Source organism: Lepisosteus oculatus, chromosome 1, assembly GCF_040954835.1.
Source record: "Lepisosteus oculatus isolate fLepOcu1 chromosome 1, fLepOcu1.hap2, whole genome shotgun sequence".
NCBI lineage: Eukaryota > Metazoa > Chordata > Actinopteri > Semionotiformes > Lepisosteidae > Lepisosteus > Lepisosteus oculatus.
Window position 1 is genome coordinate 24,273,017 of NC_090696.1, and position 27,985 is coordinate 24,301,001.

The window sequence follows — 27,985 nt, forward strand, 5'->3', positions numbered from 1 at the left end:
AGAATCGAGGAGGTCCAGAAAATCTGACAGAAGTGGAGGAGTGGAGAGCAGATAAGAGTAAGAAGAGGTGTAGGAAGAAATAGGACAAGAAGCCAAGTGGAGCAGTGTGAGATAGTGCCAGAACTACTGTAAGATTTTGAATCACAGGCAGCCGGTTGAGGGACTGGAGTAATTAAGTGGCATGAGAAACACAAGGATGGAAAATGACAAGCCATCACTGAATAACTACATTCTTTGTAATGACAATAAATGCATAGATTGTCATCCCAGAAGATGCCAGCTACTATAGGCATAATGTTTTATTATTTCAAGGCTTTTAGTGATTGACTTATCATCTGAACTCTGTTTATTACAGACATGTGTTCTGAACCTTCAAATGTTATCAGATATGTGGTCGGGCAAATTGTACATTGTAGTACTTATTTCCATGTCTTCAATTCATAATACAATTTTCACAGCATTTTTCCAAGAGAAAAGATAAATTCCCAAGTTAATTAATACGTTCTTAATCATTAAAGTCTTATCTGCATTACAGTGTACAACACTACTTGTAATGTTTAACACTAATAAAAAGAGAGGATCTGCTGACCTCCAGTGGATACATGTACAAAATTATTCAGTTAAAACTAAAATTCAACTAAAACCGTAACGTTAAAACCGAGTATGATGAGATTAGTCATGAAAAAATTAGTTAAAAAATTAGAACAGTTTTTTTCAACTGTTTTATGAAAAACAAATGAACATCTTTTCAAACAACTTATTTCCCATAGGTTTGTTCATATATACATTAAAAAAACAACTGCAAATTTTCATTTTCATTGTGTTTTTTATTGCACATATTTCTTGGTCAAAGAAATATTGCCACCCATTATAAATATCACTGTTTTCATAGTACAGGAAATAGTGGAAAACATTCATTTCACTTTTTAATTTAGAATTTAGCTGAAACTGCATAGTGTGACATACAGTATTGTAGCAGAAGCCTCAGAAAGAATGTTGACATGAAACCTTGATATTTCTTTCTTATTCAAATGTATTCAAATGGAGGTATTCATGTGACATTTCAGGTTTGTCTTAAAACATATCAAGTCATTATTTACTATAGTAGTTCAGATGGGTAGCTGCGTCAGCATGCGTAGGCTGCAAAGGAACAAGTAATAGGTTTATTCCATACTGAAAAAAAGAAGAAAGAGAACACAACGTTTCGGCCGTGGAGCCTTCTTCAGCTGTGAAGAAGAAGGCTCCACAGCCGAAACGTTGTGTTCTCATTTTTTTTCAGTATGGAATAAACCTATTACTTGTTCCATTATTTACTATAGGCTAAATACATGTGGATTGGAGCCTGCAAGATTTTTTTGACACATCCAAATAAGAAAATACTCTAACCTAAATAAATGTAGATTACATATTGCCAAACCTCAAGAGTCTTGGCAAAACTATTCCCTTACTGCATTTTTAGCAAGCTTTTTATTTGTTTTAGATGTGAAGCAGAAGATGCTGTATATCCTCTTCAGCCAAGTTGATGGAGACGTTGAATTATTCTCAGGCTTCTCTGTGTTTATTTTAGTAATGCAGCAAATAAGGACATGTTTTTGCCTTGCTATCTCTATTGATGGTCTTCCAGGTCACTTTGCCATGAGTTTCTCTTCAGTGAAGTTCAAGATGATGTTGGCCACAAATATTGTATACAGTACAAGCCAAAATATTTTCTTGACTTCTCTTACATACAGGACAGTGTAGCCAATATATCCCATGGCCAGGTTTATGAGGAACAATTTCTGAATATCCCTGGGTGCACATCTATCTAACATTTATGTACATGTGGTAGTTTATTACAAATAAAAATATAATAGTTTTAATTGCCAATTTTAATTTGAAGTAATATAATATTTGTCATTGGTTCTTCATGGATAGTTTTTGCTTTGCATTCATTGTATAAAAAAAACACCTCACATTTGCTAAATTATTTCATTTTTAGCAAAAAAACAAGACATCAATCCATATAAATAAATATACAAATAAATAACATTCAAATAAATAAAAGCCCCGTTAGCTTTGAGTTCAGACTGATTTCTGTAAGGCCACCTTCAAGTGCTGCTATAGAAACAGAATTCATTGCTTAGCAACTGATGAGCAAAAACAGTTCTTGTTCATTCACTGCTGCACGTGACCGTGATGTCTCTTAAGCCATCAGGGCACAGATTCTTATTTTAACATGACTTATTCAAAAAATGAGCAGTTAAAAAATAACATATTCTAGTCAACCAGAATATTGCCCAAACATTTAAATGTTTAGCTGATAAATGTCTCTATAATTGCCATGTCAAATGTAAAATACATAAAGGAGAAATGTGTACGTTTGTGCTTTTTGAGAACAAAACAATAAAAGGTTCATCTTTTTTAACTCAACCAATTAAAAATGTCACCAAATTATGTTGCAAATGTGTTTATTATACTACTTAAATTGTATTATACTCAAATTTAAAGACGTAAACTGAACAGAAAGTTCAAAAGAAATACAGAGAGTATACAGTATATCTGGAAATATTGTAGCTCTGGGAATTTGCAATATCCATAATTGAATTTTATCCATTCTAATTTCAATTATAATTGGATAAGTACAGTACTTTCTTTCTAATTCAACAGTAAATTTTTAGTACCCTTGGCAGATGGATGAGCAGATGTTGTTAAGGACGGCTGCAATTAATCATGAAAAAGAAGCAGGAGATGAGTGGCAGGGTAACTTCATTTCACATAAATCTTACTGTATATTTGTATTAAGGCAGGGTTTCCATTTTTTTTCCCCAGACATGTTCTTTTTGGTCCTTAAACCTTCACCCAGGAGAAATTTTCAAATATCTTAAAATAGAACTTTTACTTTATTATTTTGCCTAAAAGGTTTTAAATGCAAAATGGTTACTGGGGTTAAGGGAGTCCTGATCAGTTGAAAGAGAGATTGTGTGTTGATTACAATGTAGACTTGTGTAGTCTGCTGCCCCAGTCCTCCTTCTGAACAGGTACGATTGTTCTGCAGCCTCCATCCCTGACTCAGCCACAGAGCTAATTTCAGTAATTTATATGATCCTGTACTGTGCACAGTAGGGTTTTTTCCAAGACATTTCGTTTGATATTTTATTTTGCTATCCCTAGACACAATGCCGACACAAAAGTGCAATTTTACCTCATAACTAAAGGGAAAATGTCCTTGTTTTTAAAATGGTAGAGAAGAATTATAAGCCGAGTGCTTTCTATGCAGACCTGGGACTTATATCTGTGTGTCAAACAAGATATCTTGTTTTATATACAGTGTCTTCAGAAAGTATTCAGACCGCTCCACTTTTTCCAAACTTTGTTGTGTTTTAAACGTATTTCAAAATCAGATGAATTGATTCTTTTTTACTATCAAATCGACACACAATTCCCCATAATGACAATGTGAAAATAGGAATTTTTGCAAATTTATTAAAAATTAAAAACTTAAATCTCCCATTTACAGAAGTATTCAGACCCTTTATTCAGTACTTTGTAGGACCACCTTTAGCAGTGATTACAGCTGCGAACCTTCTTGGGTATGCTTCTACCAGCTTTGCACATCTGGATTTGGGCAGTTTCTCTCATTCTTCCCTGCAGATTCTCTCAAACTCTGTCAGATTGGATGTGGAGCGTTGGTGAACTGCAATCTTCAGGTTCCTCCACAGATTTTGTATGGGGTTCAAGTCTGGGCTTTGGCTGGGTCACTCAAGGTTATTCAGAGACTTGTTCTAAAGCCACTCCAGTGTTGTCTTGGCTGTGTGCTTCAGATCATTGTCATGCTGAAAGGTGAATCTTCGCCCCAGTCCGAGGTTGTATGCGCTCTGGAGGTTTTATTTAAGGACCTCTCTGTATTTGGCTCCATTCATTTTTTCCTCAATCCTGGCTAGTTTCCCAGTCCCTGCCACTGAGAAGTATCCCCACATCATGATGCTGCCACCACCATGCTTCACCGTAGGGATGGTATTAGCCAGGTGATGAGCGGTACCTGGTTTTTGCCAGACATGGAGTTCAATTCTTGTCTCATCAGACTAGTTTCCTCATCAGACCAGTTTCCTCATGCTCTCAGAGTCCTTCAGGTGCCATTTGGCAAACTCCAGGTGGGCTGTCATATGCATTTTACTCAGCAGAGGCTTCCGTCTAGCCAGTCTACCTTAGAGACCTGATTGATGGAGTGCTGCAGAGTTGGTTGCCCTTCCGGCAGGTTCTCCCATCTTTACACTGGAACTCTGACGCTCTGTCAGTGTGGCCATTGGGTTCTTGGTCACTTCCCTGACCAAGGCCCTTCTTGCCCAAATACCCAATTTAGGAGGATGGTCAGCTCTAGGAAGAGTCTTGGCGGTTCCAAACTACTTCCATTTGACAATGATGGAGGCCACTGTGCTCCTGGGAACCTTCAATGCATTGCCAATTTTTTTATACCCTTTTTTCAGATCTATGGATTAACACCATCCTATGTTGGAGGTCTACAGAGAATTTCTTGGCTTGGTTTTTACTCTGCCATGCAATGTGAACTGTGTGATCTTATAAAGACAGGTGCGTGCCTTTCTAAATCATGTCCAATCAAGTGAATTTGCCACAGGTGGACTACAATCAAGTTCTAGAGACATCTCAAAGATGATCAAATGAAATACTGCAGGATGCATCTGAGCTCAATTTGTCATAATAAAGGGTCTGAATACTTTTGTAAATGGGAGATTTCAGTTTTTTATTTTTATTTAAAGGTCATATTTTGTTTACTTCAGAAGGTGGATTAAGCTTCTTGTTGGCCTGTGTAGGTGTTATGTAAGAGTTAAATAATTGGTAGCAGTCTAGGGTTGTCTAGGTAGCAGTCTAGGATATTTTCTGGTTGGTCTGAATATACTGTAGGCCTCTGGGATGCTGCATTTGCAAGTTTGTATGCTGTGTGTTGTTTAATGTGTGTTGTCATTACTAATTAATATTTGTTTAACCCAGTGTGTTTGACATATTACTCCAATTATACCAGCCACTCAGGTATATTCTTGGCATATCTTTACAATTTGGGGGATAGGACTATATAATTATTTATTACCCCGCTCTGTCATTTTCTGATATTCTCTATTTTCGTAACCTCTATTTGTAACAATACAATAAACATGAAATAAATAAAACAAGAACACACAGGATAAACTGTAAGGCAATCAGACACAGGCCTTAGTAAAAAGGTGAGTTTTAAGTATAGATTTGAAAAGAGTCAAAGTATTTGCCTCTCAAAGTATTCAAGTAAGGGCATTCCATAACAATAAAGCAGTGACAGAGAAAACACACTCACCAAAAGTCCAAAATGTAGTCATGGGTACATTAAATAAAGGACAGGACTCAACTAAACAGAGCCTATGGGAGTGAGCGGACACATGAAGAAGTTCGGAGATGTGTGAGGAAGCCAGATTATTTACAACCACAAAGTCAGTAACAAGATCTTATGTTGAATACGTAACTTTATAGGCAACCAATTTAGAGATTTAATTGCAGGAGTGATGCAAGTTAGAAGTCTAGCTGAAGAGGTTTGTGCATTTTACATATTGCAGATATTACTGAGGAGTGTGCTAGGCAAGTGTTGCAGAAATCAAGCTTTGATGTTATTAATGGACGAATCAAGCACTCGGAATTGGACACTGATAGACCACCTAATGCGTGCAATATTTCTAAGGCGAAAAAAATAGGTCTGAATCAAATTTTTCATGTGGGGCTCAAAAGACAGGAGAGCATCAAGGATCACTCCAAGCTTCCTGAATATGGCTAACACCTGAATGGGGAAGCCATACACCATTGCAGTTAAGCCCTCCAGATTTTCCATCTACATTTGCTACCCATCAATGACATTTCTGTTTTTTTTTTAGCTTCAGGGAATTTGATGTCAACCAGAACTTGATGTTATGCAGACAAGAGATAAATGACAGAGGCGGGAGATCAGTAGAGAAGAGATTTTAATGTAAATCTGTGTATCATCTGCATAATAATGAAAAATGTTCAAGCATTTTAGGAAGTGATTACAACTTAAAACCTAGAAAAAAGGGTTGGATAAGTTGTATACACCCCTTAGTAATAGCTATTGTAAATTAGCTCTGGTGTAACCAGTTGCCTTCCAAATCACACAACGAGCTGATTAGCCTCCACCTGTGTCTAATTGCAGTAATACTGATGATTTCAGAATAAAATGTTCCTGTCGCTCAGCTCTGTTAGTTAATGCATCTCAAACTATGATCAACTATGGGTAACAAGAAGCTATGAAATACTCTCCTAGATAAAGTTATATAAAAGTACAGAGTGGGAGCTGAAAAAGAACATATTTCAAAGGCATTAAAATATCCCTTGATCATGATCTAGTTGATTATTAAGAATTGGAAAGCATATGGCACCTCTAAAACCCTGCCTAGATTAAGGCCGTCCATGCAAACTGGATGACCGTGCAAGATGGAGACCAATCAAAGAGGCTACTAAGAGGTCAATGGCAACTTTGAAAGAGCTACAGGCTTTTATTGTTGGTCAAAGTGTGCTTGTGGCAACAATATCCTAAGCACTCCCCAGATCTGGCCTGAATGGCAGGAGGGCATGAAGGAAGCCATTACAAAAAAACATCAACAAAGCATTAAAGTGATATTGCAAACCTGAGGCAAACTGTTTTGTGCCCTGACAAAACTAAAATGGAACTTTTGGGCTTAAAAGCAAAGTATTACGTCTGGTGCAAAAGCCAACACAGCACACCAACCACAGAGCACATTCCTACAATGATAAATGGTAGTGACAGTATTATGTTACTGGGACTGGGGAACTTCTCAGCACAGAAAGGAAAAATGCATAGAGTAAATTACAGAAAAGTCCTTGAGGAAAACCTGTTTTCCTGTGCAAGATGAAACTGGGATGCAAGTTTTCCTTTCAGCGTGACAACGACCCAATTAATTGGTCTGCTAAAAAAACATCCTTAAGTGTAATCACGTTGCGCAGATAAAAGTATTTTTTTCAAACTCAGTGTCGAAATAATTTTTCCTTTTAAATGAAACGACTGAATAAAATAAACTTACATGCAGCAGATACTGTATACAGTCGTGCACACGTATACGTATACGTATACTTGTCGTTTTCGATACATGTCAAGGCAGAGCTCCCCTAAATTAACTGATTGGGCTAAAGAATTGATTCATATATTTCTGTAAAAACAAGCCCAGAAATTGTCATTTTAAAAATATATACTAAAACATAAATACATTTTATTACAAAACGACACAAATCTAATGATATCCGTACTGTTTCAACAGGGAGAAAGATGAAAATTTCAAATTAAAGTCGGCCCGAATACACCATCACTAGACAAAACGCAATGCTGATGAAAACCTTGAAACCCCAAAACATGTCCGCTACTACTGTGTATTACTATAATCATACGGTTCTGCTCCGGAATAAACGGGAATAAACTTCAACTAGTCTCTAGATTTAACGACACGCCCATCTCTACGTAACCATTCAAATGAATTTATCCGTGTAAGAGATTTTTTTTAAAAAATCTGACTCACTACACATATATCATAAGTAACGATAAAAAATAACTTAAAACATGTCTCGAAAATATTATAATATATATTACATAATATAATTTATATAACTAAAGAGATGTTTACTTCCGTACTTCTACAAAGAGCTGAAGCACCGGAAGTTTTATGCAATTGTTTAGCTGTTCAAGCAAACACACAAGTCATGTGATTGGAAGGAAGAGAATTCAGCATGTGAAAGTTGTGTAACTTTTAAACTACATTGGTCAAATGAGGGGTTATATACTGTTGGTTTTGGTCGCTGCAAATGGACTTTGTGCCTTATCGGGAAAAATAATTTCTGATTTTCACAGTGATTCTTACCGTACGGTACACAATGTACTTTCTGTGTCTGGTCATGGTGGCCTTGTTAAATCAGAAACAAGTGAATTTCGTTTGTTTAGGGAAAAGTTTAACAGACGTTTTGTAGCTGACAGCAAAGATTTTTTACTGAAGCTTGATAATTTTAAGGTACGTCTCCTTCTCACACGGTACGGAACGGGACGTTTTATTAGCGCACACCCTGTCACAATGATGAAAAAGCTCTGTTCATTATAAACATTTATACTGAATTTTCTTTTTTGTACTTGACCTCGTTGCACTTCACATGCTGTGACAAAACAACGACTTTTTTCTTACCAAAACTGAGGATTAATTTAATAACATTTTTAAAAAACACTAGTCTTTCACAACATTTTGAGATCTCTATTTCTAAAGTTCTGCAATAGATTTATAAATACGGTTTGATAGAGTGGTCAACTGATCAAGGCGGTTTTTTTCATTCATACTAATCCTGGTGGACTTTTTATACTATACTGTTTTATTTTTTGTAATTAATAGCATCAAATAACATAACGTTTTGAAACAATGGAACAATGTTATTCCAGAATGTTTTAAAAAGTTTTAAACTACATTGATAATGAAAATGGATTGTATTTTAAAATTGTGTTTCAGGCCAGCATTAGAAGACACTCATTCCTGAATTTGTCATTTGATTCCTCTAACAATTCTGCTCAGTATGGCATAAACCAGTTTTCTGACTTTTCAACCACAGAATTCAGAGGTAATCTTAGACTACAATTTTAATGCAAGCCTGCTTAATACAATATGTTTTTTTAAACAGAAAATATATTTTTAATTATAGTTTTCTGTAGCTTTTCAGTTTTAAATTATTTTATAGTGTTTAGAATCATCCTTATTTTCCCACTTCAGAACAGTATTTGAAGGCCCGGCCTGAAAAAGTTCCACTGTTTACAAACCTGAAGGAAGAAAGATTCCATGGACCCTTACCTCTGAGGTTTGACTGGAGAGATAAGAAAGTTGTTACCCCTGTTCAGAACCAACAGTCAGTAAGTGTGAATATTTTTTTCTATTTAATAATAATAATAATAATAATAATAATTCCTTACACTTAAATAGCGCTATTCTGGACACTCCACTCAAAGCGCTTTATAGGTAATGGGGACTCCCCTCCACCACCACCAATGTGTAGCATCCACCTGGATGATGCGACCACAGCCATAGTGTGCCAGAACACTCACCACACATCAGCTATTAGTGGGGCGGAGAACAGAGTAATGAAGCCAATTCATAGATGGGATTATTAGGAGGCCAGGATTGGTAAGGGACAATGGGGAAATTTGGAAAGGATGTCGGGGTTACACCCCTACTCTTTTCGAGAAACACCCTGGGATTTTTAACAACCACAGAGAGTCAGGACCACGGTTTTACGTCTCATCCGAAGGACGGCGCCTGTTTACAGTATAGTGTCTCCATCACTATATTGGGGCATTAGGACCCACACAGACCGCAGGGTGACCTTGCTGGTCCCCCTAACACCACTACCAGCAGCAACCTTCGTTTTTTCCCAGGAGGTCTCCCATCCAGGTACTGACCAGGCTCACACCTGCTGAGCTCCAGTGGGCTGCCAGTTGTGAGTAGCAGGGTGATATGGCTGCTAGCATTTCATGTGTATTACAGGCTGGCATGGTGGTGCAGTGGTTAGCATTGGTGCCCTGGGTTCAATTTCTGGGGTGCTATTTATGTGGAGATTGTATGTTCTCTCCATGTTGACGTGGGTTTCCTCCCACAGTCCAAAAGCATAGTGGTAGGTTTTTTGGCTTCTGGGAAAATTGGTGATGTGTGTGTGTCTGTGTCCATGTGTGTCCTCCGATGGATTAGGATCCTGTCCAGGGTGTATTTTGCCTTTTGCCTATTGCTTGCTGTGAATAATTAGATAAAGCAGTTAGAAAATGGTTGGATGTATACTACAACTTGTCATTTTCACCTTATTATGCATCTAATGAGAAAATTCCCATTATACATTAGTTTGTATAAGGAAAATCAGTAGTTGCTGGAACTTTTGAATTGGTCATAAAAAAAAAAAAGCTGAGGAAAAGCTTATTCGCTTTTTCTGTTAGGTTTTTGCTTTGGCTTCTGTCCGCACTGGGACTTGACAGGCACCAGTGAGGGACGTGTCATTTGTCCAGTCAAGTGCTGTGGCACTAGCAGCCTATTTCCCCATGTCATACTGGGGCTGTAGGACTAAACCAAGGAGATCAATAATTGGTGATGGTAACATTGTACGGGTATAACATTGATGATTATCGAATCCAGTAGCTCAAAATATTAATATTATAGTGAAACATTTGAAATTTATGTTGCATTGCAACCGTTTTGAATGTACGTCTGCTCAATTTTTTAGTGTCTGTACTTTTGGAAAAGTGATCGCACACCTTTTGATGTATAAAAGCTGCCAAATATGGACACAAACTATAGAAGAAACTATACTAGAAAGAATATGCTATACATTAGAGTGAGAAGTTGCACATGTGAAAATTGAAAGACAGTCATATTACACGATTATAAAAAAAGTTTGGGGCCGTAGTGTGGCATATTAGCTAGGGCTTGTTTTCTCGACCAGCAGCCTCTTCAATCCGTTCCAATTGCACAGTTTTGTTGCAACCAGATTTTTAGTTATTTAATTAATAATTAGAAGGACCTTTACTAATAAATGTATATCAAATAATTGGATTTCAGGGGTCTCAAGGTCAAGGTCTAATAGACTAGAGACTAAGGTTGTGGGCTCAAGTCCTGAGTGAAGCACTCCTGTTGTTGTTGTCTGTCATCAAGGTACTTCACTCATATTGCTGCCATTATGCCTTGAGGTAAAAAAGCTATTGCCCTAGTCATCATTGTAAATACTTTTTAAATATTTTAAATAAAGCATTGAACACAAAGTATGTGCTGACAGAACTTTTTATAAATGTCTATTTATGTTTGTTTCTTTCAATTTTCTCGTCCTTTTTAGGAGTATAGTAGACATGTCAGATATAACCTTTAGTGTCACTTAGAGTTTACATCAAATTGTGATGCCCTTGTGTAACAATTGACTGTGAAGAGAGAAAACTAAATACATTTTCTTCAGGAGATTACCCTTTTTAGTCCTGTTTAATAGGATTAGAATCAAGCTAAATAAATCAATCTTTTTAGTAGCAAGAGCAGGGTTATGCATTTTAAAATATATTATAGTATATGGGATTTATTTTATGTTCATATGCAAATAGATGTTAATCCTGTTCCAATTTGTATTGATGTACTGGTTTGTTTATTTTCTTATGTCTTCACAGTGTGGGGGCTGCTGGGCATTCAGTGTAGTTGGAGGAATAGAATCTGTTTATGGAATACAAGGTCATTCCCTGGAGGAGCTTAGCGTTCAGCAAGTGATTGATTGCTCTTATAAGAACAAGGGTTGCAATGGTGGCTCTACTGTGGTTGCTTTAAACTGGCTAAATCAGGTCAGTTTTAATTTTTGTTTTCAAGCTGTCAGGTGTGTAAAATGATATACCATATCTGGCATCTAACAATTCATGTCATATCCATATCTTCCAAACACTGGCTCAAATATGCATAGTCCCATGCAAATACTACTACTTTTAATACTTCTCTGCACACACACAGAGTACTTCCAGACTTGGACTTTTTCAGACCTTCACTTCTTGAAGATCTTTTAACACATTGTGTATATAGGTTAAAAGCCTTGGTTTTATCTCTGTATATGTTTATGGACAGGGATATAAACTCAACAGCAGTCTTTTCCAGTATTCCAGGTCAATCCAAAAGCTGTTTCAAATACTTTTTTCAGGAACTCTTTTTTAATTCTGTCTGTTTTTTGTTTGTAAAACTTTTCTTTTCTAATGATAATATTTACACTGGATATCTATGCTTTTATCTGACTTGTTTGTTTTTTTTCTTACAGACAAAAGAAAAACTAGTGAAAGAGTTGGATTATCCTTTTAAAGCATTAACAGGAATTTGTCATTATTTTGCAAAATCACATTTTGGAGTATCAATAAAGGATTTTGTGGCTTATGACTTCAGGTATGTCATATAATGTATAAGCTGGAAAATTAAAAATTATGCTTTGTTTTAGGATCTCCAAATAGCAAATACCTAAATAGTGAAAAACAGGTTGTCAAGCAAAAGCAATTTACCAGTTTATTTACAACTAACTTAAAGGTAATATTTGCTTCACTGATATTCATAAACTATTTCAAAATTGTAAATACAGTCCTGAATAATACTTCTTACTTGTGCATGTGCATCATTGTTTTAATTTATTCATTTGTATATTGTTTAGTTTCAGATCTACAAATGTACATGTTGTTGATATGCACCTTAGCAATTTTTAATTTAAAGGCCCAGTTCTATCAGTATTAATTTCTAGATTGTTTATCATAGCACTCATTTTGTAACGTTAACACCTTGTGTAGGTTTTGTGTTAAATAAGAGATTAAATATAACAAAATAAAGTTTATCTAGTATGTCATTCAACCTAATCTTGCCCTTTGTTAGTTTGTAGAGCCAAGAATCTCATCCATCCAGTTCTTAAAGGGTCCAAGGGCTACTTCTTCAGCTGCATTGCTTGATAGTTTGTCCGAGGCACCCATAGTTAGGTTTTGTGAACAGATTTTTTTTTAACCTGAGTAAATACTGAATTTGAACTGTCAGTTCAATAACATATAGGTCATGTACATGGTAATGATTTTTAGAAGTTAATTTTTAATTTTTGTATGCATTTAGAAATTTACCATAAATTTATTACATAATATTTTAATTTGTGGTGATATTTTTTATTTAATGCAAATGTCAATAGCTCTTCTTCTTTAGGACAATGTGGCCAAAGATGCATTTGTCTGTTTTGTCTTTTGTTTCACTTTTAACTATACTGCAACATTTATGCTCTATGGTCAAATAAAAATATCACCACAGTTTAGCAAAAAAAGCAAGTCTTTACCCAAGTTGAATCTTATACAAGTCGGAAGGGATCCTTTCTTAGGGGTTTGCTTGAGTACATAAAGAGAATCACCGTTTATGATATTGCAGTGATCCTCCTTATTTGTGCTAGCTGTGTGCAAGTGAGGAAGGAGGGACAGGAGAGCAGAACTGCAGGCTCACTTGGGTTTATTGTAGCAGCATCTAGCAGTCCATGAGACGAGAGAAAGAAAACTTTCCCTGTTGATATAGAGGGAAGAAATGAACTAACCAATAATGAATGAAAACGACATGGTTTTAAAGTCTTTAATTAGTACATTTAAACACTAGATATAGAATACTCTTAAAGATATACATTACAGCAACAAATTAGAATTACATTTTAAAGAATGTATTATTAATTGCCCTACACTATACTATGCCATAAACACAAAATACACTTGGGTGCTTCCCTGACATGATTGTGATGTGGGTTACTTGCAATTTCCAATGAAAAGCACAAGATAATATGCAGATGTTCCCAAACGTGTGAAGGCAAAGCGAGACTGAAGTGTAAAACAGAGCCCTGGCAGTGACCTCTTTGTTTACTCCATGTTATTCATCTGCTGAAGGAACGTGCCATACTACTTATTTTTACAAGTGTAACAAACTCTCTTTACCTAGATAATTGCACCCACAGAAGTTTTTACATAAAGTAGAATCTGTGTAAGTGAAGTCTCACATAGCCTGGGGAGAGGGTACAGTTTCTTGATCTACATTTCATAGATCAACGGCCATGTCCCCCTTTCCTAAATTGTTGAACTGCAGAGTCAAATGATATATAGTTTTTTATATCTACATTTATGTGCAGTAGTTTGGCTAATGATTTTTGGCTGCTTAAGTGTTCTCTTTTTTTCCTATGTTATTCATAGGCTTGACAGTTCTTGCTCCATTATAATGTATTTGCTTAGCACATACCCTAGGCCTTTAGCAAGTAGAATTAAGGACAATGTTGGTGACACATTTCCATTCCACACACATCACATTTTGAATTTATAGTCTGGTAACAGTTTGCTTCACAATTGTTTTTTTTACTGTAATTGTACTTACTTTTTTGTCTTTGCTGTAATAGCCTGGTTTTTGTCTAGTCCTTGTTTTCTTTTCTTTTCAAACAACTGTTTTTGGTCTATCACGTTTCATCATAATTATTTTTGCTGCTATTAAAGATACTGGTTCATATTTCCATACAATCAATCTTTTCCAGTGGACAAGAGGAGGTAATGATGGAGAAGCTTGTGAACTGGGGTCCACTTGCAGTAACAGTTGATGCAGTTAGTTGGCAGGACTATCTTGGAGGTGTTATACAGCATCACTGCTCTAGTCAGGAGGCAAATCACGCTGTCCTCATCACAGGGTATGACAGAACAGGTAAGAAAACTCAAATAGCTCAAACAAAACAGTACTTTTTTTGTACACAAAATAAACACAGTATTATCGGCATGCTTGCAATTTCAGTTTTACATTTGTTGGATTGTATTGCATTTGTTTTAACTGAATAGTCCATTTGACATATGAATTTGGATGCCAGTGGCGTGACCTGATGGTATTATTGTAAAGAACGGGGGTCGGCAGTGTACAGAAACGCAACATGTTTGTGACTGTCATTTCCAATGAAAGTCTAATCAATGGCAAAAAGTCTTGTTAATAAAAGATGATAAAACTAGCCTTTACTGCTTTAAGTCATGTTTACAGTAGATATCTCTGAGTTGTGCCACTCAATGAAAGAAAAACAATTCAGTTTATTTACAACTTTACTTTTAGCGGGGACAGCCTACCTTCGATCTTGGGAGCACTAAGCACTGGTCATGTTTTTTACACTTTAAGTGTTGGGTCTAACCTTTTGGACAGTAATGGTAATTCTTAAGAAAACAATGTTAGATTTTTTTTTCCAGCCCTCTTTGAGAAATGAATTTGGATTTGTTCAACCTGCTACTGTATGGTTGGAAAATAGAAATAATTTATAAAGATCAAATTAGTCACCCAAGGGTAAAATTTCATTGTATTATTCTTCAAAAAGATCTTTTTTGCCAAGATATTTAATTCTGATCTTAATAAAGAGATGCCTACAGAAGACAGAGAATTTTGTGGTCGCTTGATTTTCCTTGATACACTGGCAGTTTCAAGGTCTGCTTGGAGAGAGCATACAAGGACATTCTGTTTTACAATAGGCTAAGTTATGGAAAGGTTTTTGAATGCTTTGTGAACTGTCTTGATAAGTTTAAGGTTTTTTTTCTGAAAAGTCAAAACTACTGGGAACTGGATGGTGTCAAATACTTTGTGCAACTAATGTTTCTGACCGTCATTATTGTGCATTATTTGATTATTTCTCAACCTCCAACAGCTGTGTGCAGACTAGATGAAACTTGCCATTTTTTTCTCAGTACTACTGACACCTTGATTTTCCTCTGTTTCCATCACCTTAAAGAACTATGAAAACGTCATACCTTCGGTGTTGTTGAGATTGAAATGTACAGGCAAGAACTACAGGCAGATTTCCAGATTTGGCCTGATGTTTACATTCTAATAAAACCAGACAACTTTGATCCTAGCAACATGGGTATGACAGTGTTTCAGTGAATGGATATTGAGCATTTCAAAGTGCTTAGACTTACATTTTCTTCAGTCAAATTTGACAGGCAGAGTTTTCTGACAGGGCATGACATCTCTGTGCACTTACATTTAGGAGATTAAGTGTAAGTGCACAAAGATGTCATGTCCTGTTAGAAAACTCTGCCTGTCAAATTTGACTGAAGAAAATGGCATTATCACTGCTGTCATTTGTTCTGTTCACATATGAAGTCAGTTCTGTGTTGATCCCATAGCCAGCTACAAACTGAATACTGAGAGACTTGTGTGCTGTGTAGGAGGAGCTATACATATTAACCAGTTGAACTATGGGGAATCATGGAACAGGGGATGAGGCTTTGCCAACCCTGGTGAAATACAATTACCATCTCTCACTAATATGGTCAGTAGTAGCCTACTGGCCTATCCGGGTTCCCCTTCTGTCTCAACCTTAATGAGTATCTTTCAGTCTATACTGGGGGCTGAAGTGACTCCATCCAACTTAGGGTTCCCAGTTTCTTTTCTGTTGCAGCATTGGCTCTGCCAAGAGTTTGACAGTGTTAGCTAAGCCTTTAACCTATGTCTATCCCTATGCTTTATCAGTGATGACTCCAAAACTAACCAAACCAAATGACTGGTCTTACCACAAGACCATACAGTATGTATTCATATGTATTTATAGAGAAAATGGAAAAACAGCTGCATAGAGTCCTCTCTTACAGCCTTGTACAAATGTCTACCTTATTGTTCTCTGTAGCATCCCTAAGCTGCCTTCCCATGGCTTAAAATAACATGAACGACAGTGAGAAACACCTTCTCCATTACAGTACCTAATAGATTATTTTTAATATTTTTATTTTTTTTTATGTTATCCTAGGTGATGTTCCTTACTGGATAGTGCGCAACTCATGGGGAGCCTCATGGGGCAATGAAGGCTATGTCTACATTAAAATGGGAAGCAATGTTTGTGGTAAGTAAGAGGGTGACGATTCGGTTGTAATTGTCTTGGAAACCGTGGTAAGGTTTTTTATTATTATAATGGATAAAGTAGCATTTATGAATTTAATGGGACCATTTGGCAATTTTCTTTATTTTTTTTACTTTCCATATTGTATTTATAATGCATTTTACACAAATAGTAGTGCGGCTCTGCTTAAAAAAACAGGCCCTGAAACACCCGGATGTAAAAATATTCTTCTTCCTGTTTTCTGACAAAGAAAACCACTTTCTCTCAGTAAATTATTTGTTGTAGCATCTTAACCTTGTGTTTTTAAAGTACAAGTGATGACTTTTAACAGCAACCAAATCTGTATTTTTTGTTACCTTAGAGATTTAATTAATCCCATTAAATACACCCTAATCCTTAGTTCTGTTTTTAAAAATTTCCTTGTTTACTGAGTTATAAGGAATTCAGTCCCAAATATGTTTTTCCTATATTATACGAATTACCTGGGGACAGCTAGAAAACATGCTTAACAGCTAAATTAAATTTAATTTGAAATGTAATTTGACCATATAGGAAAATGGCTGTCCTTGCTAAGATATCTCTTCTCCATTTGTCCTTGTTACTCTTCATCCTCACTTGTTTTTCACTGTTGTAGCAAGATGTATTCATTAAAGAAAATTCAAAAACTCTAAATTTCTGTAGGAAACATTCAAAGATCTTTGATGTTTTTGTTTTGTACCTTTTCTTTGCCAGGCATTGCTGATACTGTAACTGCTGCCTTTTTGTGACCAGATGTAAAGTCCTTGAAGGCCTTGAAGTCAATATACCAGGAATTAATTAATGTTAATTAGATGACTGGCAGGACCGTCATTGCTGTAAAACTATACCGTGAGTCCAAGGGGAAGAGATGACGATTTTACTCAAGTCAAATTCTAAATATCTCAATGAATCTGTTATTTATTGAGATATCAATAAAAAAACTTAGTAAGTACGTTTAGATTAAATTTTTCTTTGCAACAACTCCTCTGAGAGTAACCATTTTAGCAGTTCTTGCAAAGGTTGAACAGCTATAGCCCTGCCTGGGATTTGAACCCACAGTCTACCATTATTGCACTTAAGGTTTATTTCACAGGTTTGCATTAGTGCTCATCTAGTTTACTTTACCCAAAGTAACACTGGGTTGTTCAGAAACAGAACTAAATAGACTTTGGAGCTTGACCTTAGGAAAGGAGCTAAGATTTCAATTAATAAAACCTGTCCTTTCATTTACTCCAGTAAGTTTACCAAAAGTACCACACTGAGAGAAGACAACATTTTATATTTAATTCCATTTTAAATTGTTTATGGACTATTTTTTCACCTTTTTAAGAAGATCTGAAAATGAGATATTTTGAAGGGTTTATACTTGGTAATGTTTTTAAAGAACATCTGAACTTAAAACTTGAAATTAGAATTGAGTTTTTAATAAGTTTCATATACATGTAAGTTTATTTCCAGTTGCTAATAAATACATAAAACTTCTGTTTTTCAGAATATGTAAATGAGCAATGTATTGTGATATTTTATTTTTTGTACAAGCTGTTTCTGATTTTAAAATAAAATTTAAAAAATCACAGGAATATTTTTTTCTGTATTGTTTCCAACCCTTTCCACATTTTGTACAATATATATCTGTAAAGGTTTAGAAATTAGAATAGTTACTTATGTTAAAAGTAACTGCATATACTTTTGAAACAGTGTTGCTAGTAGATGAGGTTTTCTTCTCAAAAACAGCATGCAGAATACCTAATTTCATTCTCTGTAAAAATTAGTGACCCCATTTTTTTCCATGAACACTTTTAATATATCCCATATTCGGGATGCCGAGTCAATCTCAGTATTCAAATCCAGACTGAAGACCTATTACTTCAGCCTAGCCTACTCACACCTTACATTATAGCCTGCTGCAACCATGGCTGCTGGTGCCGCTGTACATGCCATTGTGTGTCTCTATGTTGCCCCGTGAGGTAGATACATCTGTTCTGACGAAATCATCCTATTCTCCTCCTCACATGTTCAGATGGTGCCCGGGCTGGGTACCATCTGAGTTGGATGCTGCGTCACTGCCGTGGATCCAAGAGGGACATCGTGGATATACTGTAGCTATAGGAGGAATTTACTGGTCTAAAGAGATCTGCATGGAGTACTAACACACAGAAGACATGATGGATGAATGGATGGATTAATACCCTCGTCGTTTCCTTTTTTAAATGATATAATGTTAGCATACCCAAAGGGGTTGGGCAACCAGTTGACCTTGGACCCCTAGAGGGTTTTTCTCTCCTTACTAAGGAGTTTTTGGTTCCTCTCCTCTGTTGTCTTCTGGTCTCCTATTCTGTATTGACAAACTGTATTCTCAATTGTATTGTTAAGCGCCTTGTGAAACCTTCAACCTTCAACCTTGTGAAAGGCACTATATAAAAATGATTTGAATTGAATATATTGTAAAATGATGTGCAGTTTTTCAGGATCCTTCACTATAACATGAAGCACAATTGCATGGAAGGCCTATAGATTCTACTGCAATCCTGCATGCAAAGGAAAAACAATCTTTAAAATTTGAAATTTCATAATTTAACAAAAAATAGGCATTTCAGCCCAGTAATTCAAATTTAACTATTTACTGTGAGAAAACAGCAATATAACCGAAAAATCAAATGTTCTATTTTTATCAGAGGCAACTATTATAGTTTCTAAAATGTATGGTTTTATTTTTCCACAGGAGTTTTTAGAAATAGTTGTCTACATCCTTACATTTCTAGAATGGAATAAATGAACTTGCTTAACTTTTTTCTCATCATATCAGTAACATTGAACACTTAAAAGTTAATTTCCACCAAAAACGTGTTTTATAACAACGTTTTAAAACGTTCTTGGATGTTTGACAATAATCCCAATTTAGAAGAGAAACAAAAAAGAAACAGCAATGCATCATAAAGAAGAATAGGAATATTTTTTGGAATAATATCGAAAAGGTATATCTATCCTAAAAAGCATCAGGATCATGCTCAGAAAGATCAACACTATATCCAAGGTCATAAAAATGATATTTTTGGAACCATGGTTCTCTGTCATTGAACTTTACTAAATCCTTTAATCAAGATTGTTTTGGTCCTTAGAAACCAAAACAAAAAATCAAGTAGCTCTTTAAAGTGCTTTCATTAAGAGGGCATACTGCATATATATACTGTATATATATGAAAAATGTTAGTTTTACGAAAGTTACATTGTCAACAGCTGGAGACAACATCTGCTAGCTACTAACCGCCTTCTAGGGGTAAAGCCACACTTGGACTATTTTGGTCATTTTTTTACATTAATCTTTTCTAAAACCATTCTACATTCTGTTTTTTTGCACATTTAGTTTTTTTATAGTTCATTGATTGTTAGTCAGCGTGTTCATAATGCTTATTCAGAGACGTTGCTACGGTTGGGACTATGGTTCGAAAGCCTTTGTTCAAACCAGAAATCCATCGAAATGAGTGTGAAAGCAAAATGCAATTTTTGGAGAGGTATAATAATGCCTATGAAGAAAAAAATATATTTTCTGAAAATTCTTAGGACCAAATGGGGAAAATAGGTCTCAAGCGCAGTTGTATATTAGAATTACTAGAGCATTTACAGCTGTGGTTACAATTTTACTGTGGTTGCCTTGGATGGTGACCCCCTAAATGCAGAATACTATTGACTTTGTATCTGTATCTTCCACCTAGCAATTTCAAGGGTTCTAGGTCCCTCTTTGCCTCACAACAGGTTGTTTATATCCTCTGGAACCACCAGTGTATCCACAGACCTTTAACCACAGGCAGATATCCTGCGTAATTGCAATGTTTATTTCTCTAATAATTACAGCATTTTCAGTCTACCCAGAAACATAGAACACTCAATGTGCCAAAGGAGCAATCCATCATTGTCATGCGCATAAACAGCTCTGATGATCTGGTGTGCCTCCTTCCAGCACAATGAAGAAACCTGATGTATTCCTCTGTTGGTCTTAGTCATTCTCTTCACCCACATCCACTCAATACAATACAAAAGCAAAGACATGACATTTACTATTGTAAATGGGAAAGCCAAAAATAAAATGTCTTGAAATTAATACATAAGACAAAAATACAGTACACTTAAAATGGTTTATTTATAATACAAACACTAACATTTACTTTAGTACATGGACAGGTTAAAATATTTATTTTAAAGTGGAAAGTTAATAGTAACATGTCCTGAAATTAAAGCATGAGCCAGAATTACACTTGATTTATGTTATGATACAAACATTACACTCAATTATACTGTATACATTATACTTGATAAATCTGATTTACAGTAAATTTAGGTGTACAGCCAGATTCAACAAGATTGACGAGCCTATAAAATGCTGCTTTTGTATGTAACTCTCAATCATTATTTATTCTGGGTCATTTAATGGGAAATGTCTATCCAATTGTATCTATACATTAAAATAAATCCCTAAATTACTTTTTATTCCCTATTTGTAAAATAAATAGTTAATCCATAAATAGTTCGGAATCTATTTCTCATTTATTGACTCGATGATGATATCAGTCAGTTTTAATGAAAGTACTGTAGGTACTGTATGTGAAACTCAGAAAGAAAGAGTCCAAAGGTAACACGTTCTTCCTGAACACTTTCTAGTCAGAATCTTCACTGCTGAAGTAGGAGCTATCACAGCATTCTGCCATGTAGAGGAACTTGTGGACAACGGGATTCAGTTTGGGCACCCAACTGCGTGGAACCAAGAACGTGGCAAGGTTGAATAAATCCACAAAAACTTTGTAACGATCGCTGCAAAATAAGAATCAAGATTTTCTATGAGTATGGAAGTAAACTGCACCATTGTGTTTCAAATTCAGTAGAGTGCTGCTGCTCAGAGTGCGGAGAATAGAAAGGACCCTGGATTCCATAATACCCTGAAGATTCAGGAACCTGATGTTTAAGGAAAGAGAAGAAATTTTGCATTACTTTCACCAGACCAATTTTGCTATAATCTAAACCAGTAAACAGCAGGATTGCCATGACATGATCTATAGTATAAAAGGAAAGACAAGTTAAGAAAGTCAAAGGAGTTTACCTCACTGTGGAACGCAAATAGTGGTAGCCTGATGACCCTCCTGTTCCAGCCTTGCTACCAATCATTCTGTGTACCATGCAGACATGGTTATCTAGTGGAAATATAAGAAAATGTATTATAAACAGGAGGGAAGGAGTGTTGCTTTCTATCTGATATTCAGTTTTATTAAAAAACACAATGGAAGAAAATGAGCTTACATCTCCATTTTGTCATAAGACCATCAATGTCCATCAAAGAATTAAGCAGCTGAAAGGGGACCTGGAAACGAGGCTCCTCCCTGGGAGAAAGATAAATCTGTCATGAATGAACAATCATCCACCCACCCATTTTCTAACCTCTTCCTCCATTGCAGAGTTGCAGGGAGCCGGAGCATATCCTGGCAAGAAACAGGCACAAGGCAGGATACACCCTCAGATGGACACCAGTCCATTACAGGGCAGGCACACATAAACATAAACACTGACACACACAAACACAGACCAGTTTTTCCAGAATGCAGTTAAGCTACCAATTTGTCTTTGGGCTTCGGGAGGAAACTGGAGCAACCAGCAAAAACCCAGGGCCCCCCTGCTCTGAGGTAGTACTGCTAACCACCACGCCACTGTGCTGATAATCAAAAATCATGTAGAACAAAATTATACACAAAGCTGCACAAAAATAAAATTGTACCTGTAGAAGTAAATCATTAGTGCTCCCTGGAGAGCCTTATAAGAAAGTCTTCTTTCACCTGTGATGAAAGAATATTATGTTAATATACTTATTCCCTATCACATTTAATATCACATTTTTTATCATGCACATAGACAAATACAGACTGGCATCATGCCTACGTAATATAGATTGCATATAATGCCCATGTGTCCTGTTAAGAAGTTATGTTAGGAAGAATCTTAATGTGTTCTATTTCCAGCCTTAAATTCATGAGGGAAAATGACAGAAGAATTAGAAGCTTTGTGAATGTTTGGATTATTTGTTAAAATAGGTTTAGCTTAATCTGATTGGTTCATTGCCATCCTCCTGGTCATAGGGTCAGGAGGCTTGAACCCCTTTCAGAGAGGAGGGATGTTTGAAATGAATTAGAAGGGAGGTGTTTGTTTGATACTGCATGTACAGTATAGTTAGTTTACATAAAGATTGTGAGTGATCAGGGATAGCTGTGTGAGATTAATTTGTTGTTGTTATTTCTCCACTGAACTTCAGTTAATAACTCTTATTTACAGTCATATACTTGTAACTTTTATTTCACTATTAAATGAACAGTTTCATAAAAAAGTGAGTAGACCTGAGCAAGCAATTGTGACTACACTATGGATTCTTTTTAGCAAGATGTAGATCTTATGTCACCATTTATGGTGGTTCGTTAATTCTTAAATGAGAAAATCATCATTTTAATTTAACTAGTTACTTTTTCAAAGGTAGATTATGACTTTATTGTGACTAGATTATAAAGTTTAGGTTATTAACTTTTTATCTGAAAACAAGTATAGAAGAAAAATGTCACCTTTACTCAAAAGATGCTCGTGTCTCTTCTCATCAAATAAAGGGTTGAAAACTTCTTTCTGTTTCATGAGTTCGGCAAGCATTTCCTCCTTCATCTCTGATTCTTCTAGTTTCTGTCAAAAGTTGTTTAACAAATTTATTTTACATTTTAATTTTATTTGGGGGTAAAAGGATGTTAACATTTATTTAGGATAATGTTATGGTAAACATTTACTTCAACTCTCTCAGTTTCCTGCATCAGTCCTTCTTCAATATTTCTTTGCAGTTTTCCCCAAAAGTTAAAGCCTTTTTCTTCAAGACCAGGAGTTCTCTCCAACCATTTCTGAAAGATGAAAATCTTAATTAATTAATAATGAAATCTATGTTTCAGAGTTCATTCCAAACTATATTTGAGATGACATGGCTTGATGTTTTACACTCTGATTCTCAGAAGGACCTTTAATTACCTCATCTACCTACTCCATTGTGACAAAGCTAAAAGAATAAGCAATCAACACATCACCCTGCAATTTCCCTCACGGGATCAATAAAGTATCTATCTATCTAATTATAGCAGTTATGCTCTTGATACATTGAAACAATAAATTTGCAAAAATTAAAAGGATTCTCAATTTCATTCTTATTTTATTTGTTCAGCATAAGCACAATGAGAATGAATAACAACGCCTTAATTATTATAGCCATCTGAGCCAAAATCTCACACACTTCCTTCCACAGGGTAGGTCCTTTGAACAACTACTACATAGGAGCACTCTAATACAAATACAGCACAGGGTGAAGTTTACACTGCTGCAGCATTAAGCATAGTATGTCCAGATGATGGATGGATTCTGTCCTTGAAACACACTGTACAATGAATGACAACACCCTGGATGCCACTGTTACAAGGTGCTAACACATGCCACAGTTTAGAAACACTAAATCTTAAGCTAAACAATTTGTCTTTGAGGGATGGGAAGTAACTGGAGGACTTGGAGAAAACAAACAACACTCAACTCCATACAGAAGATACTCCAAACTGGAATCAAAGACTTAGATTCACAAAGAACTGTGCTTTTTGTACAAACAGCACTCATCTCACTGTTCTCCAACTCATGTAGGCTGGTCAGGTCAATATAATTCACCTTGTGAGGTTTAAGATGCCCTACTTACTGTACATGTTAAACAAGTTTTCAAGGACTAAATGTGCCATATTTATTGTATTGTCATGCTTCATGTTTATCGGCATTTCATAAATGGAAAACCTCCCCATACAAATACCTTCAACAGCAATGCAAAAATACTAATAACTATATATCATATAACTATATACAATAAAATGATATATATATATATATTATATAACTATATTGTAAGTATTCTCATATCCATTCTATGTTTTTTGCAGTTCATAGTCATTATGGTTCTTTTACAAATATGTTGCAGCACTACTTTGCCATAAACATCAAAGAGCAGTATTTGTTTGTTTGGGTATTCACTAAAATACCCAGCTATATAAATGGCTACACATTATAATTTCAATTATTTTGGTAAAAGTGTCAAGTAAATTAATAATAGCTTATTATAAAAATTGCCCTTGCATGAATATAGCACTTTTCATCCTGAAGGATTCCAAATTGTATTGTCATATTTTGAATAATGGCAATAACTTAAATAAGTGCATGAGAAGAAAAGTGCAAAGAGATGTCTGTAGCAGTGTACCTCCACCAGCTGAAGCAATGTAGGCTCCTGTTCGGATTTCAGCAAGATTTCGCTTTCCTGTCCTTTGAAATTATCTCTGTAATGACGGCGATTATATGGAACCCTCAGGCTGTCTGGAACTCCAATTTTGTTCTCCAACATGCGAAACTGCAGACTCTGGAATCCAGAAGCTGGGGACAGGTAATCCCTTCAAATAGCAAAAGAAGTGAAGTTTGCATGAATATATTAAATTAATTTGATAGAGCCTTAGTGAAATTCAGCATACACCATATATTTTATTTCTATGTATATTAGAGAAATCTGAAGTACAGTATGTACGTAAACCTACAGTATATAAGCATATAAAGTGTTTAAAATGTTACTATATTCCGGATGTTTATATATACTTATATTTGTATTTTACCTAAAATCAAAAAAGTCCAGGGGTGTCATGGTCTCCAGAACAGAAAACTGATCCACCAGTAGTTTAAAAATCATTGCAATTCTCTGGATTCTGGTCACAACCTTAAGCATATTCCGCTCATCACGAACCTGTTAAAACAATGGGTTCTTAGTTGTTTTTTAAAGACATGTACAGCACTAGAAGTAGAGAAAATACAAGTTACAATTTGCAGCAGAAAGTTTGTGACACATTTATAAAATGCAATGGTACCCAAGAATGTCATCTGAGAAAATGCCAGAAATTCAGTTATTTCCTTAATTACAGGTTTGAAACAAATACTTCCCAGTGAGTAAAGTCCCAGATGAGCATTTTTCTGTTTGAAGTAAATTAATTAGTAACTTATTCACTAGGTTCTGAGCCCACTTAGGTGTCATGACCGGGATCCCTCCTCTTAAGTCTGCTCCGACCCTTTCATATTTTAGTTGATTATGTGCACCGGCCCCCTGTTTGTCTCCTTATTTAAGTCTGGCGCTCTTGCTGTTCCTAACTCAGTATTAGGAGATGGAGGCCCAGAAGCCCGCCTACCAGCAGGTCCAGGAGATACCCCAAGGCATAGGCTTTATCACGGCTTCCTGACCACCTGAGCCCGGGACTCGGAGCGCCTGGCCTTGTTACCTTGGTTTTATTCCTTGTCCCTGTTCCGGATCCCCTTCCGGATTTTAACTTTGTTTGTTTAGTCTTGGATGGATCACCCAGTTTTGGACTTTAGACTGCTCCCCAGATTTTCCCCTTGGACTGTCTGAATTTGTTTGCCAGCACTACACCCCCCGAGCCCCGGATTACCATTGTCATGCCCTCCTGTCTGTCAACCCGTCCTAATCCTGCTGTACCTTCTCCCTGGATGTCCTTCTAGCGAGAGCGCCAGGCTTAAATAGCGGTTAACTAAACAGGGGGCAGGTGCACATAATCAACTAAATACAAAAGGGTCGGAGCGCCCTGAAGAGGAGGGATCCCGATCGTGGCATTAGGTTCCTAAATGGTATAACACAAACACCTGGTAAAGAACATTTTCACTGTTAATCTTAAATCTTAATCTGACCCAGATATACTAGGTCTGCAACTAGTAAAATAAGGGAATACATATCTCATCAGCTCTTGTGTTTATGAAACAGATCAACTAGAAAATCCAATGGTGACAATATGGCTGATATGTACAATACTGTTTCCAATATAGTTTAATTTTTTTAATATAGTTAATTTTTTCTGAGCACTGAGTAACATTTCTCCTCATCTTTACTGTATGTAATTAATATAATTATTAATTAATACATATTAAATATTTCATAAGCATAGTCTAAAGAACAAGTCTAAACAGTGAATAACTGTAAAATGTTATTTTAGTTATTTTTACCAAGGCCCAAATGGAACTAATCCATATACATCATGTTCCTTAAGAGTGACAAATAAAAAGGACAGCTGACTCTAAGTGGTGGCCACATGGCAATCAAGAATTATATGTGTCAGCCTCAAGCTGTTGGTTGGTAAACATTCTGCTATTGTATTCTGCAGGAAGATTACTTACGTGGTCATTAATGAAAATTTCCCGAACTGAATCAAGCTCCCACAGGATTTGCTTGAACCATAATTCGTAAGCTGAAAATAGTCAAAGATAACAGATCTCACTAATTATAAAAAAAGCTACTGATCATAATAATATAAAAATATTTAAAGAAATTTTTAAAGAAAAATTACAATATAGAACAACATACTATACATACTTAGCTGCTTTAGACAATTCAAATAACATTAAATTTCACATACAGCTTCAGCAATCTCATTTTAATTCAGATTTTGCTAAGCACAACTATTTTATGAATTCATTACCTTGGTGAGTAACAATGAAGAGATGTTCATCATGTATCTTGTTTCCCTTCAGTTCACTTTGTAGAATTTGGGCATTTACAACTTTTTCCAGCTAAAAATCAAAGAGCAATTTCTTAACGCTTTACAAAGTATTCTCATTAACTTAAGTGGTTTTTAATATCTTGTGTACTAATTACCTACTAAATATTTTAAATTACAGTAACAAAAGCAGATGAAAATTATTTTTTTTCCTTTTGTGTGTTTGATAAGAAAACCTTTCTATTCAAGCATTTTTATATGAAAGAATCATTACATCTTTGTACTGTTGTAAAGTAAAAGCATTTTGAAATGTGATATTAACATTCAATGCATATTCTTTAAACATGTATTGTCTTGTAGTCACAATTTAAAGTTAGGAAAGTCGCACTATTTTATAACTTTGTTTGGAATTAAAAATGATTTACTTGTAAATAATCCCCGTAGATAAGACCTCCTTTGCTGGCTTTGTTAACTCCTTCCTGAGCTTTGTCTTCAGTTTCATTTAGATCAAATTTCTTGTGCAAAGATCTGCAAATTAAAGAAAATACAAATAAAAACAAACTGAAACAATAAACATCAATACATAACCTCAGAAAACACTGTAAGCTCTAGTATGTGGCCCCTGAAAATAAAATCTATTAAATGACAGCTGCTAGCCAAGCATTTTCAACCTCTTTTTCCTGGTAAGGGTTGCAGGAAACTCAACCACAGCAATATAAGTATTGTCTGTCAAGTAAATGTATCCTGTGAAACACGGTTTTGCAAGACAAGTTTCTGAACTAATCAAAATACTCAGTAAAATAACTATTTGATGAAACTCCTATGTAGAAAATACATACAGATACTTTTTTCCAAAATATGGGCATCCGCTCATGTTTCCTCAAAAGACGTTCTGCAATAATGACTTGCTTTTTCTATCGCTTATGTGTATTCGTTTTTCTTAGATAACTTGTGCATTTGCTGGGAAC

General features: G+C 35.6%; 2 protein-coding genes across 2 annotated transcripts; one reads left to right on the top strand and one right to left on the bottom strand.

Moving 5' to 3' along the window:
- Nucleotides 1-7,700: 7,700 nt before the first annotated feature.
- ctso (cathepsin O) lies at nucleotides 7,701-18,878 on the top strand. Its single transcript, XM_006629480.3, has 8 exons — nucleotides 7,701-8,048; nucleotides 8,532-8,640; nucleotides 8,790-8,926; nucleotides 11,207-11,374; nucleotides 11,836-11,957; nucleotides 14,095-14,258; nucleotides 16,333-16,425; nucleotides 17,155-18,878. The coding sequence occupies exons 1-8, from the start codon at nucleotides 7,809-7,811 to the stop codon at nucleotides 17,187-17,189; spliced, it is 1,068 nt and encodes a 355-aa protein (XP_006629543.3). The 5' UTR covers nucleotides 7,701-7,808; the 3' UTR covers nucleotides 17,190-18,878.
- A 1,658-nt stretch (nucleotides 18,879-20,536) lies between these two features.
- Nucleotides 20,537-27,976, bottom strand: tdo2a (tryptophan 2,3-dioxygenase a). The gene is made up of 12 exons (XM_006629481.3): nucleotides 27,857-27,976; nucleotides 27,443-27,545; nucleotides 27,000-27,090; nucleotides 26,698-26,768; nucleotides 25,137-25,264; nucleotides 24,734-24,920; nucleotides 23,247-23,354; nucleotides 23,034-23,145; nucleotides 22,202-22,259; nucleotides 21,730-21,809; nucleotides 21,533-21,623; nucleotides 20,537-21,246 (listed from the first exon to the last, which is right to left on the bottom strand). Exons 1-12 carry the CDS (start codon nucleotides 27,889-27,891, stop codon nucleotides 21,093-21,095), a joined length of 1,218 nt encoding a protein of 405 aa, XP_006629544.1. The 5' UTR covers nucleotides 27,892-27,976; the 3' UTR covers nucleotides 20,537-21,092.
- Between the last annotated feature and the right edge of the window lie 9 nt (nucleotides 27,977-27,985).